Consider the following 19147-nt stretch of genomic DNA (forward strand, 5'->3'; position numbering starts at 1 on the left):
AATCTGTCAGAGTTTTTGGGTGGTTAGACCTTAAAATCTGTTCATATYTTTTTTTCTTCCCTACACCAATCAGAGTATTCTGATGCACTGGCCAGATTTCAATCTGGGTAGCTACACATCTGTAGGGACTTGTAAAGTTAATTTGAATCCTTTGAATAGCAAGTACTACCCAAATGTCAGGTGTAATGGAGTTTTAGAGACAAGGGAAAGTTGGGGTGTTGACTGGGATGCTAATGGGAACCTTAGTGCACCYGTGTCCTTCCCTAGACTGCTTGAGGGATGCCAGTAAGCACCTGTGGATGCAGGCCACCGAGCTGCTTGTCCATTGCCAAGTCCTAGCTGGGTGTGCCAAGAAGGGCAGTGCAGAGATGCCAAAGTGCCTGTAGGTGGGCCAGGTGGAGGTCAGAAGCCTTCCACCTGGGCTTGCATGGTGTGCTGGTGTAGGTGCAGCACTGCATGGGCACGCGGGCTGAGAGCTGAGAATCTGCCTGCCTGGGCTCTCTGCTCTGCACTCTGTGGCCTGGTGTGGGTATCATTAGTTTTCCCAACTCTTAACCAGCAACATCTGCAAAATGATGGTAAAAGTCCTTTTGTACRTAGATGCGGGGACAATAATGGGTATTAGAATTAATGAGGTACTTTTATAGCCCTCATGACCATGTTATCAAAGTACCTGAGAGATGGAGAGGCTTCTTATTGATCATCTGCAGAGTATCACCAGTCTATCTACCATTTCCTTCTTTGTCYTAAGAGCAATGGCAGGACTCTTCTCCTTTTGTCAGCTGAAGGAGGCAGTAGAAACAAGCGGGTCAGACAGAGTTATACAGAGCTGTGACTGAACTGCTTCTTGTGTGCTGAGAGCACTTGCAGGCAGGTCAAGAATCAGAGACTCCTCTGTGTCACCTCCCATGCAAAAATCTGCTTCCCAGCAAAACAAGTGTTGGAGGGCAAATAAATTCAGGGAGGGAAATATCATTGGATGGTTTTATGGCAGGAATTCAAGCTTACTGGAGCAACTGGACAGTGCTCCTTTTCTATCTTGCTAGGACTCCACTTTCATAAATATTTAGGTATGTCTAATTTTCCTTTTGCCTCTCATTTGTGTGGCATGTAAGTGCATGTGTCATTTTTCATTATTTTATATCCTAAGGGACAGATTCTGAATTTTTAGTCTGTTTGGCGGAACCTTGTTCCATAACTAATCTCATTAATATCAGTGGATCTGTTTGTGGAATAAAGTACTATTCAGCAGCTGAGGAATCCCGAAGGGAAGAGAAGGAAAAAGTGAAAGAGGAAAATGGCTGCCAGAGATCAGATCAATATTTAATTTTAATGCTGCTCCACATCAGTACTGATGGCATTAAAATATATCTTTTTAATTGCAGAAAAAGTTCCACAAGAGTAGAAATACATTGGTAGCTCTTCTAGCGATGCTTTAAAACAAAGATTCAATATTTGTTCTTACTGTGTAGTGTTCAAAAAGATTCAGTGATTCTTTGGCTCCTAATCATCACCTTAGGCACCTTATTGAGCCCACTTGTCATGAAGGTGAAAAGTATACAACACACTATAACATTCAAAGTAATTGGGCCACTTTTTTAGCCTTCCTCTATCAATATTAATAAACTGCACTAATTGCACAATGCTTTCATTTTTTCTCCTTTTCCTTCAATCTGCTACAGGGATTAGTTAGTCATTTGCATCATCTTCAGAGGGTTTAGCAAATGTTAATTTGTCATTCTTACCTCTCTATTTTTTTATTTTAAGTATCAGAATGAAATGTATTTCCCAGAAGGATATTTAGTGTCTTTCATGTATCAATCAGGACTGAGCTCTTCCATTTCCCATGCAGAGCTGATTTCTCCTAAGCTGTATGATGTTGAGAAAAGAGAAGATATATTTTTATGCAATGCAGGATACCTTGAAAATAAAGATGTAAGAAGTAGAAAGTTAGGTGACACTTGATATTCTGCAAAGATATTTCTATTTGAGGCCTCTTTGATATATTTTAACGGCTGATGTTCATCCAGTTTGAAAGAATTTCAAGAAATGTAGTTAGTCTGGCCAAAAGACAAGTTGTTAGTACTGTTTATAGGCTGTTTTCAAGAGCTAGAGGAATTAGGCAAGTTTATTCTTTACAGCTCCCTCAGCAATTCAGTCCTTGAAATTCCTCATGTATGCTCTGCCAGGCTGCTATCTTTCTTTAATGGAAGATGCTAATTACATGACATGTTGTGGAGGCATCATTAGGGTAAAGTTTCTTTAATTCATTTTATTTCATAATAAATTGTACTGGAAAGTATTAAAGACCTCTTGAATTTCAATGAGTAAGAACTTTGCTGCTAAACTAAATAGCATCCTAGACAGAGGCTTATGAGTTTGGAAAGAGTGAACACCATTTTGAATTTGAAAAAGAAGTATTACTAGCCTGTTTTTTTTCATGGTGATGAACATTTTTTTGTTTATTTATAGATTAAAGACTAATAGCTGAGTAATATATTGTAATCACGCTCATAAACAGCTGACAGTGTAAGTTTATAGAAAAGCATAAATAATCAGTTTCTGTATTTTAGATGTTTTGGGCAGACTTTTATGAGCTGCAGGTAGAATCACAGAATAATTCAGGTTGGAGAAAACCTCAGGAGGCACTTGATTTGCGTCAGCTATGAGGTCACATCAGGTTGCCCAGGGATTCATTCAGCTGGATCCTGTAAACCTCCAAGGAGGGAGACAGCATAACCTCTCTGAGCAATCTGTGCCATTGCTTGACTGTCATCAGCATGAAAAAAATTCTCCTTATAGCCAGTCCAAACCTCTCTTGTTTCAGCTCATGTCTGTTGTCTCTCATTCTCCCACTGTAAGTGGGACCTAAGTGAAGAGCCTGRCTTCACCTCTTGATCATCTGCCCAGAGACACTGGGGCTGCTCTTAGGTTCCAAATTAGGCTACATAAACTAAGTGTGGTCTCATGAGTGCTGATTATAGGGGAATAATGACTTCTCTCAATCTACTGGCTACAYTCCTGTTCATACAGCCTGGGATGCTGTTGGTTGCCTTTGCTGCCATGCTGGCCCATGCTTAGCGTACTGTATACCAGCACCCCAAGGAAGCTTTTGGCAGAGCTGCTCCACAGCTGTGCAGACCTCAGCCTGTATTGTTGTAGGGGGTTGTCTTTCCCAAGTGCAGGGCTTTGCATTTTCCTTGCARAATTTCATAAGGTTCTTTTCAGGTCATCCCTCCAGCCTGTCTAGATTCCTTGGAAACCAGAAATTGGATTCCTAATTCCTGCTATGTTTTTTTTTTTCTATGAGATTTAGTTGTCCAAGTGTTCTGACACTTTTCTTGTGCAAACCTCAATAACAGTTGCTTATTAGTGTCCATAGGCAGGTCTATATTACACTATACTTAAGCAAGTCTTCTTTTATCTCACATCTGGCCTTTAGATAGACTTTGCAGACTGCAGGAGGCATCAAGAGTGGAATATATGATGTAAAGTGAGATTCTAGTYGGGCTTCCATGTTTCTTGCGCTTTATTTTGATCTAGTCACACCTGCTATGCAAAGAAATGCAAAGAAGTACTTCCAGAAAAATGCTTCTTTAGGTACATAATGGAAACCTAGCATATGGGCTGTGCCTTTTATTATAGACTGGGTATCAACAAACTGAGCAGCAGTGCTAGATGGAATAGTAAGGTCTTTTCTCTGGCTTTTGTGTTGTCTCTTGTGTTTGTCTCCTGTAATGCTAGTATACATGAGGTGCTTATATCCCCAAACCACCTCTGAAGTATCATGTAGATAAAGGGCTGGATGGAAGCTTGTCAGCCATGAAAGCCATAAAACTATACAATAAATATAATCAAAATTCCTCTTCTCTCTCTATGATCATAATGCAAGCAAACTCTCAATGCTGAGAAGTGTCAGCAAAAATGTTAGAAGAAAGTGAGGCCCTTCCAYGTTGCGCAGTGTCTTTCTCTGGTTAAACAGATATGCAGAGCCACTTATGTCAGACGATAATTAGGCTTTAAAGAAAAAAATAGAAAGGAAACAGAAGATATGGTGTGTTTCGTTATTGCTGCCTTAAACATAACGCTTTACATTGTGCTGCTCTGTCATCTGCAAAGTTGCTATTTAATAGAGAATTAATTCAAAAACCAGATAGTCACAGGAAATGTGTGTTTGCAATTCCATACAATTTTAATCCTTTCTTCATAATAGTGTTTTCCTATTCTTGAGTGAATGAACTCCCTCTGGTGGCTAATTTGCTATCTCCATTTCAGCTCTTTTTGAGTTGAGGCTGCATGCAAGCGGCTGGCCAAAAGAACCGATTGAATAATAAACTAGTGTTTTTATTAGGCTAGCTTAATATTTTGTGTTCTCAGCACTGAGGGCATAGATAAAGTCTAGCCATTCAAATGTGTTTTAAAATAATATCCGTTCATGAAAAAAAATCAAGCAAAAAAAAAAACACTTAAATATTATTTCTGGAAAAGAGTCTAAAACATTCCATTCTAATCAGGTAAACAGTCTGTTAGCATCAGTGATATGCTATTTTAAAAATGAAATTACACATTCACAGAAGATAAATCAATAAAGGGTCAAACTGCCTCTTGCTAATTTGTCCTCAGATGTCTTATCTGTTTTCTCACACTGCAGGTTTTTCAGGCTGGAAAACCTATTTCTGGTCATAGAATGCTTAGCGTAATAGTCAGGACAATAGATGCTATTGCTGCCTGTTAACCCACGAGCGGAGCCTACGTACTGGAGAGAGATCTCCACTCTTTGAAGGAAAAACGTTTGGATTTGGGTGTGTATATTATCTGTCTGTATAGGGGATCTATTCGTCTACACATTTTATGGGTTGTTTCAGGTTAAACAAAAGTAATATTACAGTAGCATTCAGTAATTAAACGATATTCTGAGGTTGGAAAACATCAGTGAAAAGAATATTTACTTAGAACATTTACTTAATAACTGAATATTTACTTATTACAAATAATATTTTGTTTCAAAGCAGAGAAGCAAAATTGGAAATTGCTGGCTTGTAGGTTTATATACTCCAATACCTGGTAAGCTTTATGATTTGCAAAGAAAAGTAATATCTAGATCTAAATACCGGAGTTGTGGAAGTAGGAATGACCATGTCTATATACTGCTTTAGAGGGAGTATGAGTTGGTTCAGTGTACTTGGAAGGGGTTTCATGAGAGACCTGGAGTGGTTCATTTTGCTTCTTGTAGCGTCAGCARCCCAGATGGCAGCGTGGCCTGGGGCAGGTGACTCTTCTTGGTCCGAGGATGGGATCTGGAAAAGGCCCCATTTTTTTTTGGCTCAGTGCTTGCAAAACTAGGCCAGCGCTAATTTTAGTGGTCAGTCCTATCAACTAGAGTCATTTACTGTTGTCTTAAAAAGGAGTTCTCAGTAACTATATAACCTTGAATTAACTGTCTACTCCAGAAGATATCTAATTACATAAACTCAACAATGATATTGTCAATTATCTRTCATAATTCACTTAATTGCATGTCTGCTTCTACAGTGCTTCAGTTTGGGGAAATTTCTGTTTTCTTGTTTAAGAAAAAAGTATACATTGTTAAAAACAATTTGCCAGCTGGAGCATGCATCTTCTACAAAGGGAAGCAAAAATAAGGCTCTTAAAAATATATGAAAACACCATCATTTCTGAATTTATACTTTTACCAGTATGTACATCAGTGACAGTATATCACCACCAGCCATCTCCACAGGAAAGGTCCTTGCTCCTAGCCCATAACCCATAAAGGCAGCAGGGTGAGTACTTGGGGTTTGTCAGTGGATACTTTAATTTACCTCCTGTGTTGCTCTAAACAAGCTATGGAGGAAGAGGTAAGAAACCACCCAGTTACTTAGGTGGCACAAAAGCTTAGGGCATCTTTATGACTCCCTCTAGCCACCTCTCACAGACCCCTGCAACCAGCTCTATGGGTCTTYGGGTGCAGTGGTAGTTGCAGCAACAGTCTAATGCTCAGGAAGGATCTGTGTGGTTTACCTCCTGCAAAGTGACTGGGAGGAACTTTGGGATTCTTTTCCCTCCTTTCTATGGATTTTTGTCCTGAGAGGAGACAGGTGTGTGTTTGTAAACTGGTAGCACAGCCATCAAGAGAAGCTGATCAATTGATTCATGGGAATGTTATGATGCGGCTGTATGTCATTTGACAGTAACGAACTGAAATTAGAAGAGAGTTTCTAATTCAAAAAATTAATAGACATCAGAGTCTATTCTTCAAGACCAGAGATTATATGTATAAAATGACTTGGAAATCCTTCAAAATCTCCATTTATCCTCAGGTAATTTTAGTGGGGTTCTAAATTAGTGCTTCCTGGAATACTGATGTCAGTTCCATTTTGCTTGTAAGCATGATTTTGTTGAATTTAATGATAACTAGGTATTTCCCTCAAAGTCCTCTCTCTATGCTATTACAAGAAAATCTTGGGTTTTTTACTACTTAAAATCAGCATCTCTCAACTTACTGCAAGTGACTGTGGGGCAATGTGTATTGTCCTGATAAAAATGCCCTACAAACCAAAGCCAGAAAAGCCAACCTCCCTCCAATTTTTCTCCATAAATCTCATGATTTGCAGTTGGGCCTGACCTGATGTTTTGAAATGTCTATGTTTTAGGAGTCATACTAAACAAAGCACACTTGGTACAGCTTTGAAAGTCATTAATAATGGGAAAGATTTCTTGTATTTCTAGTTATTTTTTTAATCTCCTGACTTTTCACATATAAAAGAATTGTTACTATCGTCTGAAACTAATTACGTAGTTCGATATATGAAACACAAARCTAATCAAATTGCTGTGTCTTCATAATGTTGCCAGTTATTTTGACGTTCATAGAATCTAATCACTGTTTTTAAAGTTTATCATAAATATGACTATCCATTTCATCAGTATAACATGACCATTTATATTGATATATTTCAGAATGAAGAAAAATGTCTTACATTCTTTCCTAATCAAATGTTTTTGCACCTACATATTCCTCAAGCTTCATATTTTTTTTTCAGATTACTTTCATTCAACAGCTGGAGAAACTAGAGCCTTGCTATTGAAAAGACAAGAACAAAAAATTTAATGTGAGTTGTCATCTTGGCAGTTGTTTAAATCTTAAAGTCTCATTATTCCATCTTGCAGTAGGCTACAGGAATTTTTTAAACCAAAATTAAATGGAAATCTATTTCATCATAGGACTGACTTCTACAGTTTTCATTCCCTTCAGCACGAATGAAAGTAAATGTTGTACTCATTTCAGTAGAGCTTGTAGGTCTGAGATCTTTAATAGTTTTAGGAAAAGAATGAGACAAATGCCAGAATGGTCACCACANAAAAAAAAAAAAAAAAAAAAAAAAAAAAAAAAAAAAATATTAGTGACTGTATCATTCTCCTGACACTTATTCAGAGCCCTTAGCAAAACAGATTGTATTTTACATATACAGGTTTACATATATTAATCCTCTTACAATTCATTACAAGTCTACCATTGTTAAAAAGAAACTGTTTGTCATGATTTTTTACCCTTTTCTGTGAAAATGGCACTGTTTTGATCCTGAGTTGGTTTGATTTGATGATTCTTTGTAGAACTGGGATAACTATTAGGGTAACTTGAAGAATGGGTTAAATTAGTTTTAAAAATCATAATTAGCTCTCTTCAGAATCATCTACATTTTGGGGCTTATTTCAAATGAAATAATTTTTGACCAGCAAATTTCAGAGAAAAGGCAGACTTGTGTCTCGTTAGGTTTGCTTATGCTTTCTGATTATAGGGGAGAGGAAAAAAAAAAACAAAAAAAAAAACTTAGAGCTGCTTCTAACAAAAGTGAAATCATTCTGAGCAATCTGGAGGATTGAATGTGAATCAATTTCAACATAATTACCCATGGAAATCCAGCTTTTGTGCTCACTTAGCACTCACGTAACTTCAAAACACTGCATGGCTGAGAGAGCTGTTTACAGACAGGAATATAAACAACACGATTAAAAGAAGAGAAACTTTTGTACCTCAAAAATCTAGTTTCAGGCATCTTATGGATAGACCCTGGTTCTAGACAATAAACTGGTGGAATGACTCAGTGAAAGGAAACAGCAAGGCCTTTTCCTCAAGGATTAATACCTGTAACAAAAATGACAATGTAGATCAATCAAAAAGTAAATAGATAAGGACTTAAAGATGGCATTGAGTGTCCAGGCCTTATGGTTTTGAAGTTTTTCTCTTGCTGTTGTGTCACGAACAGCCACTTCTTTAACTCTTCTGTGCTTTTTTCCATGTGAYGAAATAAGCTTACAATTCCCAAAGGACCATTTGGATCATGACATTTTCTCCTGCTTGGGTTTCTTTAAGGGGGCTGTGGAAGAAAGGAGTCAGCTATTGCATGAAGATCAGTCACAGTTGAAAATAAAGGTGTATTGTTTAGCTTTGGCTTAGTACTGTATAGCTTTTAACCTATAAAATCATTTATATAGCCTATAAAATACAAAAATAACACATTCCTTTTGCCTAGGAGCAACCTACCAGTATGGGCTCTAGGATCCATGAAAGGGAAACATAAATAGTACCTCTCCAGGGAGAAAAGAGCCTAGGCTGTAGAAAGTGAAAATGCTTTGCTCTTCCTTGGCCTTACCAAACAACACATACAAAACAGCATAGCTGAAAAGCAAGACCGTTTTCTTAGTGGAGATATGCAGTGGTGTCAAAAGCCTTCTGGCTAGTTCAGTTAGGCCATGATTTCACTACTTAAATATAAAATAAGTCTGGCTTGGAAAAACAGCATTGCTTCTCTTTATCCCTACTCTAAGACCCTAAAGGATCATCAGGCCATGAACTGAAACTTGCATAGAAGTCATCCCCTAGGAATCACATGATTCATCACAGCTTTTAGGGCGGATCTTCAATTAAGGGAGTCACTCTTAGTTGCACAGGGAAGTGTCTGCAGTCCTTCCTTCTTGTTGAAGGAGAAGGGAACAGATGTAGAGACAGACATGTCTTTTATTTTTGCCTATTTGCTGGTTTTCCTGGCTGGCTGCTCTGGTTGTCAGCACCATGTGTGTCACTGCTCTGGCAGGGTATTTATTTGTCAGGAAAGCAAGGTGATCCAGATTCCTCGGGACATTCCCAAGAACTCCACTGAACTGTAAGTAGGGAGAGGGAATGGTTGCAAGCAGCGGCTTTGTTGTTGTCTCTTAAAATAAACTGCTGTTTGGCAAGTCAAGAATCAACTTTGCAGGGATTCACTCAGGAGACTTCTATCAGTTGTTTGAGAAGCACAGCACTTCCTCTGACATTCATTAAATTACAGCTTGAAGTGTCTCTCCATTACTGTTATAGTCATTTCAAGATCTCTGTTAAGAAAAGATATGATATGTTGCAATGCAAAGTATAGACTAAACTTTAAACGYGTCTGCTTGGTACTGTGACAGTAATTTGAAGCATAAAGCCTGAGCTTTCTTTACAGCTTGCTTTAGCATTATTGAGATGTGTAGTACAACTTGTCTGTCCCAAACAACTTGATGAACATTTCTGTTGTACCGCAGGAACTTGCCACAGGTTTGTATTTATTTGCTGAGAAGAAACTTCTTGTTTTCATTTGAAATCATTAGATATTAAAAAAAAAGAAAAAAAAAAAGATAAGTATTCAGAGAGTGATTCTCCTATATCAAAGGAGCAGTGTGACTGCATTTGGTGAGAATGAACAATGTGAAGATACAGTACTGTTTWACTCAAGGGAGAGTTTTATCTATCTTAAAGCTACTCTTTAATTTCTGTAAAGTAACATGAACAATGCTGCATAGTAGCTGTTTTCTGTGTCAGTAATGCAGGCTGGTAAGACAATTCACACAATGGCAAATACCTAACAGTCCAAGTGATTGTTTTTAATTTTTTTAAAGCAAGTTATATCACCTCATGTACCACCGATTATACACACCCATAGCCATCTAACATCATTMAGACCCAAAGCAAAGTGAAGGCAGCAGTCTTGGATAAACCCTTTTATTAACAACTGGAGCAACAAGTTTGGAGAGAGGGTACAAGGAGGAATGGTATGTAACTAGTTTGAAGAACATATCACTAGCCAGACCATAGTATATCAGTGCTATACTGTGCTGCAGGGTTTTCCTAGTGGAGAAGCTTCTTTTAATTGAAAAGATGTAGTCGTTATGTTCGCTGAATAAACAGGATGGGTTAGACTGTGGTGAAAGCTTGAGAAAAATGTCTGAATTAACTGCAGAAGGTCAGCAAAAGTTTAAATCAGCCTCACAACTAGAGGGAAAAATAATCTGTCTGTGATTTAGATAATCTAAACCGCAAGTGAGCCATACTCCAGGCATATACTGTTAATTTTGTTTAATTTTGCTTTGTTTTWTCTTCAGATTGCACAGTTAAGATCTGCCTTTGAGGGATTAAACAAAATAATTTACAATTATTTCTGAAAAGAAATAGTTTTGTGTCACCAAAAAGCACCTGTTAATAAGTGGAATTTGTTTGCAGTGGATACTTGTTAACTTTTTAAAGGTTTATTTGAGGTTGCTAATTTGCTAGTTTCTCAGCATAACTGTGTATTCCCTGAAACAGCTGGCTAGGACATTGGTGTGTCTGAAAACAGGAAGTGAATCCTGTTATATAAATATTAGTGTTAGAATCTCTTCAGTTGATTCTCTTCTCATTTACACCTGCTCTTGGTTCTTCAGGAGATAATGCAGGTCCCATTAAATCAATGATAGCCCTGGGACTGATTTCATCATTGTGAAAGAATTTGTCCATAAAAATTCAGTGAAATTCCTTCTGATACACCAAATACTAATGTGAATAAAACTTGAGGCGTTAGCTGAAGAGGTAAGTGTTGGATAAGCCTTAGATTTTCATGCAAGGGCAAAAGAGGGACTAGGAAAAGGTGCCTTCCTGTAGACRCATCTGTATGCTGAAGACCCAGTGAGTTGATTCAGCTGACTAAAATAAACTTTATTGCTCTAACTGCTATTGCAAATACGCTGTTGGCAACAGAGAATAACCTTTCTTTACGCACCTTCAAAAAACCTCAAGGAGTCACAAGGCCTGTAAAACCAGTGTAATAGCTTGAGTATAGATGGCATAGGACACAAGCACAGACTTACTTCTACTGTAAGTACAGCTCCTGCATGGTATTTCTTTCATTTAGGAAATACTCATGAGAGCCTGCTGGATGCTGTAGTCTATTTGCCTTTGACGTAAGGGAAGGGAGGTCCTCCTCAGTAGGTTCTTCAGCTTCTCCACATGGCCTTGATAGCTTTCCTACTAATGTCACTTAGATGTTGAATAACACACAGGTGAAAGCTTTAGAGAGATCAGGAGCCTGATAAGCCTCAGGTATGCCTGTAGGTGTGTTTGAAGAGAGTGTTTCTGTGTATTTTCTATTTCTGTGTGTTTCTGTCTGAGCACGACCGGTTCCTAAGTGACTACAATTGTACATGGCGACCAGCTGAATCACTTACGGAGAAAAGTCAGGATGAAAGTAAAAATATTGCCCGCATAGACCGATCAACTGTTATCTCTGTTCTTTGCCATGGACTTTTTTTTTTAAGGTACATGGCCTAATGGCTGCTGACACATACTGCCAGGATCTTATTTGTAACTAGTTTGCTGACAGTGAGAGCTTACACTGAACGGTTAGTGTGAGCTTTGCCACATGGTACCAGCGTTGAGATTTTTGCTGCTAGTTGGATTAGCGCCTGCTTTAGCACTTGTTTCAGAGCAGGAGGGGTTGGYAGTCTCATTTTGCGAGTGATTCCTGTTTGCACTTACCATGTTGCAACAGAGCTGGGATCAGAAACAGTGGGTTTTCATTCCTGTTCTTACTGCCGCGTCTACTCCTCAGCATGCAGGCCAAAATCTTGGGAGAGGAGTGTTATGCTTCTGTTTGTACGGTGTTACTTGCAGATTTGAGAACACTCTGCGGTTGGCATGCTCCAAATGTTTTCAGGAGGAGACTGTGGTGATTAGGTGTTTTGTTTTATAATATGTGCCTGGAAGAGGAGTTAGATAGAAGTATTTTTGGCATTTCTTGTAGTTACTGAAATGCCTGTGGGGAATAAAGATGGCTGTGATTATAATTCTGGAGGTAATCCATGAGAAACCAAAGGCGGAAAATTCAGATGGAAAATTTAGATTCATTGTAGCAAAATGTTAACTCTCAAAATGTTAACACCTCACAAAGTCAGAGAGTAAGGAAATAAATGAGTCAGCAAGCACGTAGTCACCTAAAATAGTTTACTCCTTGAAGATTTAAAAGCTGTTCTTAAAAATCTAGTGTAAAGCTTTGTAATCCATCCTTCTGATTATTTACTAAGGTTTTGTATAGTCATTGGAGATCTTGCTCCAAAAAAGAAACACAAAAATAACTTGCTCTCGGAATAGAAGGGCTATTTCTTTACATTTAGTAACATACTTMAAGCAGAAATGTATCCATGTATCTGTTGTTCACATTCAACTGGAAATACATTTGTATTTCCAGGAAATGCCAGGAAAATGTATGTATCTCTTGCAGTACCTTTCCTTGCTGTTAAGCTTCTCCTCTGCAAGGTATCTTGGATAACTTTCACAATATCCTGATGAAATAATGAGCTGCACCGCAGCAGTTGAGGTGCACCTTTTGGATGGCAGAATGTACTTCTTAGTTGACAAAMTAAAGCTCAATACAAGGAAGCTTAAGAAGGGGAGTGAAAAAGGCTGCTTTGTCTAAGCCAACTTGCAATCMTGTAAAGTTATGAGAGACAAATATTAACATTAATGTTTTACCCAAATACTGGCAYGCAYGCCTTTACAGAAAGTATCAGGAAGTCAGTTTTGACTGTATTATATTCATTATGCTCCTATCCAGAAATACGAATCAGGTCAGTGTACACTGAAGAGAAAATATTTCCAGTCCAGTTACTTTCCTAGTTTTCTGCTGTACCTGAACTTCGCTGTCCTGATGAGTAGCCCACTTTAGCAGGTATAATATTGATACAGCCACAGTAGCGTGGGTGTGTTGAGCGGTTGGTATATTCTGCCTGACTGATTCCAGGCAGAGCAGAGATGTTATAAGAAACTTTCAAGCATGGAGGCTCCTCAAAGAAAGCTTGCAAAGTTGGATTTGTGATTCAGCGAATTTAAAAATTCCTTTGTGAGCCTTTTTGTGGAAAAATGTTTAACATGTGAGCGTGCCAGAGACTTTAGCAGGTAAGTGGTGCCAGTTTTGGAAAGGAGCAGCTAGGATGATTAGAAACAACTACTGCTGATGTAGATGGCCAAGAGAGAGAGAGAGAAACTGCAGGCAGAATACATAAAGCTTGATCACAAGGTGCTTTGTATTTTAAAATYCATTCTCCACTAACTGGCTTAGCCATTGACACAGCAGTTTAAAAATGTGTTATTTATAATGTTTTATCCCTAGCATCTTCAAACTATAAACATTGGATTTTTTCATGCCCTCTACATAGGTGTTTTTGTACAATTGCTCAAGGATATTTATTTTAGACTATCAAGTCAAGGCTGAGTAGATGTCTGACCACTGAAACAGTGGCTGCCTTGAAATAGCAAATTCTGTGTTATGTATTAAATGAGTTAGATATGCTTTCCTGAGAWATAGGCTTCAATGTGAACAGTAACTGCAACACTATTATTGACAAATACGATTAGATTTTTATATATATATTTTAACACACAGAGTTGAAACTATATTGTTATCTGCAGACAATTACAGTTCTTATTCAAGACTAGTGGACTAGTATTAATCTAAGAAAGARAGAGCATGGAGAGGATAAACTAAATTAACAAAATAAAAACCCCTGAAGCCTTCAAGTGTGGGTGCTATTTCTGGTTAGTTATGTAGTTAATCAGTAAATCCATGTATTAGCAGAAAGGCATGAGAATWTTTGAGTAACTACAGCATACTAGATGTAATCTAAATCTTTTTTTTTTTTTCTTTAACAATCTCTTTCCATCGGGGTAGAGCCAGAGATGGAGATAAACATTTACTGTTAGTGTTACATTCTTCTGTTTTCAAATTTATGATTGGCTAATTCTTTGAGGCAGAAGGCAGTAGAGGTTGCTCTATGATGACTGGCTGTATATCACTGGAGAGGTACAATGTTTATACTGGTTCTATATTTTCATTGGGAGGATAAGAAATAAGCAGAACATAAGAGAGAATAAAGAAAAGGCCCAAGGAAGGAAGTGATACTAAAGARGAATAACAAACTCTGCAGGGGAGATAATCAGCTAGTATGAATTATCAAATGTGTTTGTCTACAGAAAAATCCATCCAACTTCCAAAGCTCTGAAAAACCCTCTTCAGTGCAACATACCTCTGCAGCAATAGGAGTTGCTTTGCATTGCTGTAGACTCTGCTGGCTTACTCCTGATACAGCAGTACATAGGTTGACTTTCACCTGACTTACAGTTGCATGAAGTTCCAATCATTATGAGAGATCTCATTCATTCTGAAGATGTGTCTGCAGATGTATATACTGTATCTTTGAAATGCGTGTACATGCACCTAAAATGCAATTGCCAGCTCATAACTTCTTAAATCACTAAGCTTACCRAGGGAAAGACAGTGGAAAGGGGAAAGATAGGAACTGACTTTGTTTTGCATGTAGCATTTAGAGGCTGACAAAGTCTTACCCCAGCCTGATGCCCTTCACTGGGCTACAGAAAGCCTTTCCTACTGTACCRGTGCTTCTGTAAGTTATGGCTTTTCCAGCGGCCACTGGTCCACACACACAGAGAAGCAGAGCTGGTTCCACATAAAAAGACATGAAATCACATTGCAGCCTGCTTGGAGCAGCTCGCTTTGTGTTTTGCCTATCCAAAGAGTTGTCCCTAGGACAGTATGTTTCCACTGCTCTCCATGCAAAGCTGTGGCTTTATTCTTCACTATCTCGGTTATTCATTTGAAGAGCTTGAGTCATACAGTGTTATGGTCATACAGAAGTGCACAGAAGAATATTCCAGTGTCTGTAGAATGGAAGTTACTGAAGCATTGCCATGTGATCTCTGAAAGCCCCAGTCTGTGAAAGGGCAAGTAATTCTAATTTGGAACTACAAGCCTGGGGAGAGAAATACTGGTCCTGGACTCTAGTGTTGAGGCGGTCTAKTCTTATGTCTTCTTGGGTGAGAAAGAGACAAGTATTTTACMGAAGAATGACATTCAGAATCAAAGATTTGGRWGAAGATTTGTTAACAAAGTAGATTCTGATTTCTGTGTTCATACTCAAATACTATTCTAAGCGTGCGGAGAGTTGGGCCCCGTGTCATATTTGCACATGTCATAGACCAGATGCATAACCTTGAATGGATTCTTGGGACTGGTCAGTATTTTGTCCTGAAAAAAGACTCCCTGTCAGACACTCTAGATATATTCTACTTCACTTTTTCTCTTCATAAAGAATCGTAATTTGCCCATTGAACAAGATTGTTATCAATATTTTTWAATAAAATTTGGACGATTAAATCATATCTAGATATTGCATTTTTTTTTCTCTCATCTCTAACAGGATGTCTTCATCTTGGGTGCCTCCCCCCCTCGCATCTTGTTCCATTTTGTTATAATCTAGCATTTAACAATAATGTTATTCATGAGATGTGAGATGGTAAATACCAAGATTTAGTGCAGAGGCACAGCAAGAAAGAAAAGCTCTGTAAGATCAGAAATAAGTAGATCTTAATCTAAAATGTGGTTAAAATGGAGAAGCTGTTAAACCTAGGAGACATTGTAAAGTAGTATGGAATTAAGTCTTTTAATTCTGTGATAGGAATATGAATCACAAAATAGACTAGAAGAGTCATGAATTCACCAGTGTTATGTAGCAGTTAATTTTCCTTCRCCCTGAATGGTATGCCACACTAAACTCTTCAATGGTATAGATCATATCCTAGCTTCATTTACTCCCCTTACTATGACTTTGTAGAAATCATCAGTTTTCACTGCATGGTATTAAAATACTGTAGAGTTTGTTGCCTTCTCTCTTCTAACGCTGAATTGTATTAACTTCATCTCTCTCACCTCACAGGCAGGCCAAGACACATTGGTGTGGGGAATCAACATCCAAGATGTCACATTTCTTTTCAAATGTACTCTTCTCAAGGAATTCAATCTGGAACATTAAAAATGTCTTCTGTTGGAGACRGCTTCTYTATCATATGCTAGAAATACTGCGAAGATTGTTAGCTGGTAGAGTGAAGTATAGTTAGAACTCTAGGGTAAAATTTTGAAGARTTGTTCTAAGTTTGAAAGACATGAGGCTTCTGAGGTGCTTATGTGCTTCTGTTGCAGTTGTTCAGCTTGGCTGACTTGCACTCTTGGCCCTTTTATAGGGAGCCCAGGGTATTTATACAGGGATGGATGCAGAAAGTTGTCTCTGTTGTGCTCTAATCTAGCAGGATACAAGGTGCTGTACTCCGAGATGTGAAACCAGAACAGTTCACCCGTTATCCACTTACCTGTATTTATCTATGCCATATACTTTCAGCTCCTCACTAAGATTTTATAAATGACTTCTTGGGAAGTTAACAGTTGATCACTTTCTGGATCTAGCCCTTTGCAAAGCCGTATCAGCGTTGAAGTGCTGGAGAATAGAGTTGAATCTCCCTCAAAATCCAGGCCATGCTGCTTTTCTTTCTTTCTTTCTTTCTTCTTTTCTTTTTAAGAGAGAGAGAGAGTGAGAGAGTTCTGAAATATTTAGCCTTCTAGCAGTATTTCTAGCATATGATAGAGAAGCCGTCTCCAACAGAAGACATTTTTAATGTGCCAGATTGAATTCCTTGAGAAGAGTACATTTGAAAAGAAACGTGACATCTGATAAGCTTGTAGAAGGTCTGCTGTGCTGCTCAGGAGTTTTTCTTATAGGAACCAGAGGCTTCTAATCAGGTTGACATGTCACTGAAAATATTAGGTACATGGAAAACTCGCAAGAGAGATAAAAGCGAATGGATGAGGAATGCTAGAGGAATAGAGAAAACAGTTATATAGAAGAGATCTAAAGTGAATATACTCTCCTGAACAGGATGACTGCTCTAAATGSCCGCTGTTTGTCTGCGTGAGGGGGGTCTGCAAAGCCAAACTGAATTACCTAGCATAGTGAGAGAAACAAGTAAACTTCTGTTAGATGCCTAACTGAGGACTGAAAGAAGTTCATGTGAAGTTTGCTATCAAAGAATCTCTTCTAATTTTACAGCTTTTTAGTTAATTTTGCTTAACTTGCCCAAGTGTCCTTGTACAGGTAGCTAAAAGATAATTGGGACGGGTTCACAGCAGCTARTTTAAATTGTCATAGCTTCATCAACTTCAGTGGGAAGAACTAAGATCATTTTTGTTGTCTGGTGTTCAGGACCTCTGCCAGCCATGTGTTAYTACTTTTGATAGCAGTTGATTGGTAATTAATGTGAGCGTGGTGGTAAACAAGATACTTCGGGCAGAGAAGACGCATTATTTTTCATAATGGTCTATTAGTTTTATGCTATGCAGAGCAAGCACTTTGATAGAAAAAGCATTTTTCATTGTTTAAGGCCTCGACCTTTCCAGACAAAACCTGTAGATTATTTCACAGTCTTTGCTTGTAGTTTGATTAGACTGCTCTTATTAGCAGTAAAATTTAAGTCATTAAAATGAAGCTTATTTGAAATTATAGGTCAGAGTCAAGCCTGAATTTCACATGCGACTGTAGAAAATGATTTTTTCTAATYGTCTTGCATAAGCTGTAAAAAGGAGCCGAACTGCTGTCTTTACTGAGGTGCAGCTTCCTTGATTTCTGGGGTCTAGGGTCAGAATAACTTGTGATTTGTTTGCTTTGCATAATGTTTTCCTCCAAACAGCCTTACATGTTTCAGGGGCTCAGCCTGAAAGSTTCTTATCTCCTGTTACCTTATCAGGCCATTCTGTGTATTTGTTTCTTCTTAGCTAGAGGAGAATTTAAAGACTGTTATTATATACAAAGGGAGATATGTTTCTGAGTGAAGCAAAAACAGACTTCAAACCAACCGAGTATGAACGAGTCTTTGTTTTCGTAAGTACGCTTCCATAACTTCTCTGCTTTCTGAGGCTGTGTCATTGCCCTTAGTAGCTAACTAGCACGGTATCTTTGATAGTGCCATTTTCAAAACTTGGTATCGACAGAGCAGTCTAGACTTCAAATAAACCAGCTGGGTGAGCTGCAAGTTGAAGTTTTTGACTTCTGTCTGCTCTCTTACCTGCATTGGAATTGGAGCAGTCGCTAGTCAGCATTTTATCATATGACCCCTGGAAATCCTGCTGTGTAAATCCTGCCCTGATAATGATTCTGCTGACATAAAGTTTTCAGATAACAGGACTGAGGATGTCATTCCTGATTCAATTTCTTGTCCAAATATAGTCAGCTAGAATTTACTAATTTGTAAATATTTATTTGCAGCAAACCTGTGCATCTTAAGTGGTTTTCCAAAAACACCATGAACAAACAAACAGTGGTGATGGGGGAAATTTTCTATGCTTGATTCATCCTTTGTTTAATATTGGGTTTCACTGTAGCACACTCAAATCATTTATTTTTTTAGTGTCAAAATTTCATACCTTATACCTCAGATGGGTGTTTTTAACCCAGAATGAGGAAACCATGTGGCAAGTTGTGCTGRTCATATTTAACAAATACTAAGAAAAACTTCCATGTCACATACATATTTTGCATACATTCTTGGTCTATGTAGTAGTCAGACTTTTTGCATCTCTGAAGCAGCAAGACTTGAACATGCTAGCTTAAGGGGAAGTTCGTGACATTTTTAATAAAGTGGCATTAGCTTTTAATCCCAGATCCAAACAGAAGTATAAAATTAGAATCACACATTGGTCTGCCCTCATACCAGGAGACACTGTCTGCTCTGAGCAGTGACAGTCTCAGTAGGAACTTTGTCAGGTCCTTTAGCTTTCAGCTTTCTTGAGATTAGTCTTAATCCATGATTCTGTGTTTAAAATTTGAGATAAGATTTCCCTTTCTCCCCACTTTTAGTAAATATGTACCTAAGCACTTGAGACAGAATCTCAGTATTTGGYTAAAATGCCCGGATCTAAATCTCTGCACTCAAATGATCTCCGCATTCGAATAACGTTGGAGGCTGCTGCTCAATGCT

General features: G+C 38.2%; 1 protein-coding gene across 1 annotated transcript in view; it reads left to right on the top strand.

The window, feature by feature from the left end:
• Nucleotides 1–8978: 8978 nt before the first annotated feature.
• The window catches only part of FSHR (follicle stimulating hormone receptor), a 91543-nt gene continuing 81374 nt past the window's right edge, over nt 8979–19147 (top strand). The window contains exon 1 of the mRNA XM_085325792.1: nt 8979–9164. Within this exon, the coding sequence (XP_085181918.1) occupies nt 9013–9164 (152 nt within the window). The 5' untranslated portion in view covers nt 8979–9012. The remainder of the gene's footprint in view (nt 9165–19147) is intronic.

This window comes from Rhea americana, unplaced genomic scaffold (genome assembly GCF_003343005.1).
Source record: "Rhea americana isolate MKP2758 unplaced genomic scaffold, rheAme1 scaffold_123, whole genome shotgun sequence".
Classification (NCBI taxonomy): Eukaryota; Metazoa; Chordata; class Aves; order Rheiformes; family Rheidae; genus Rhea; species Rhea americana.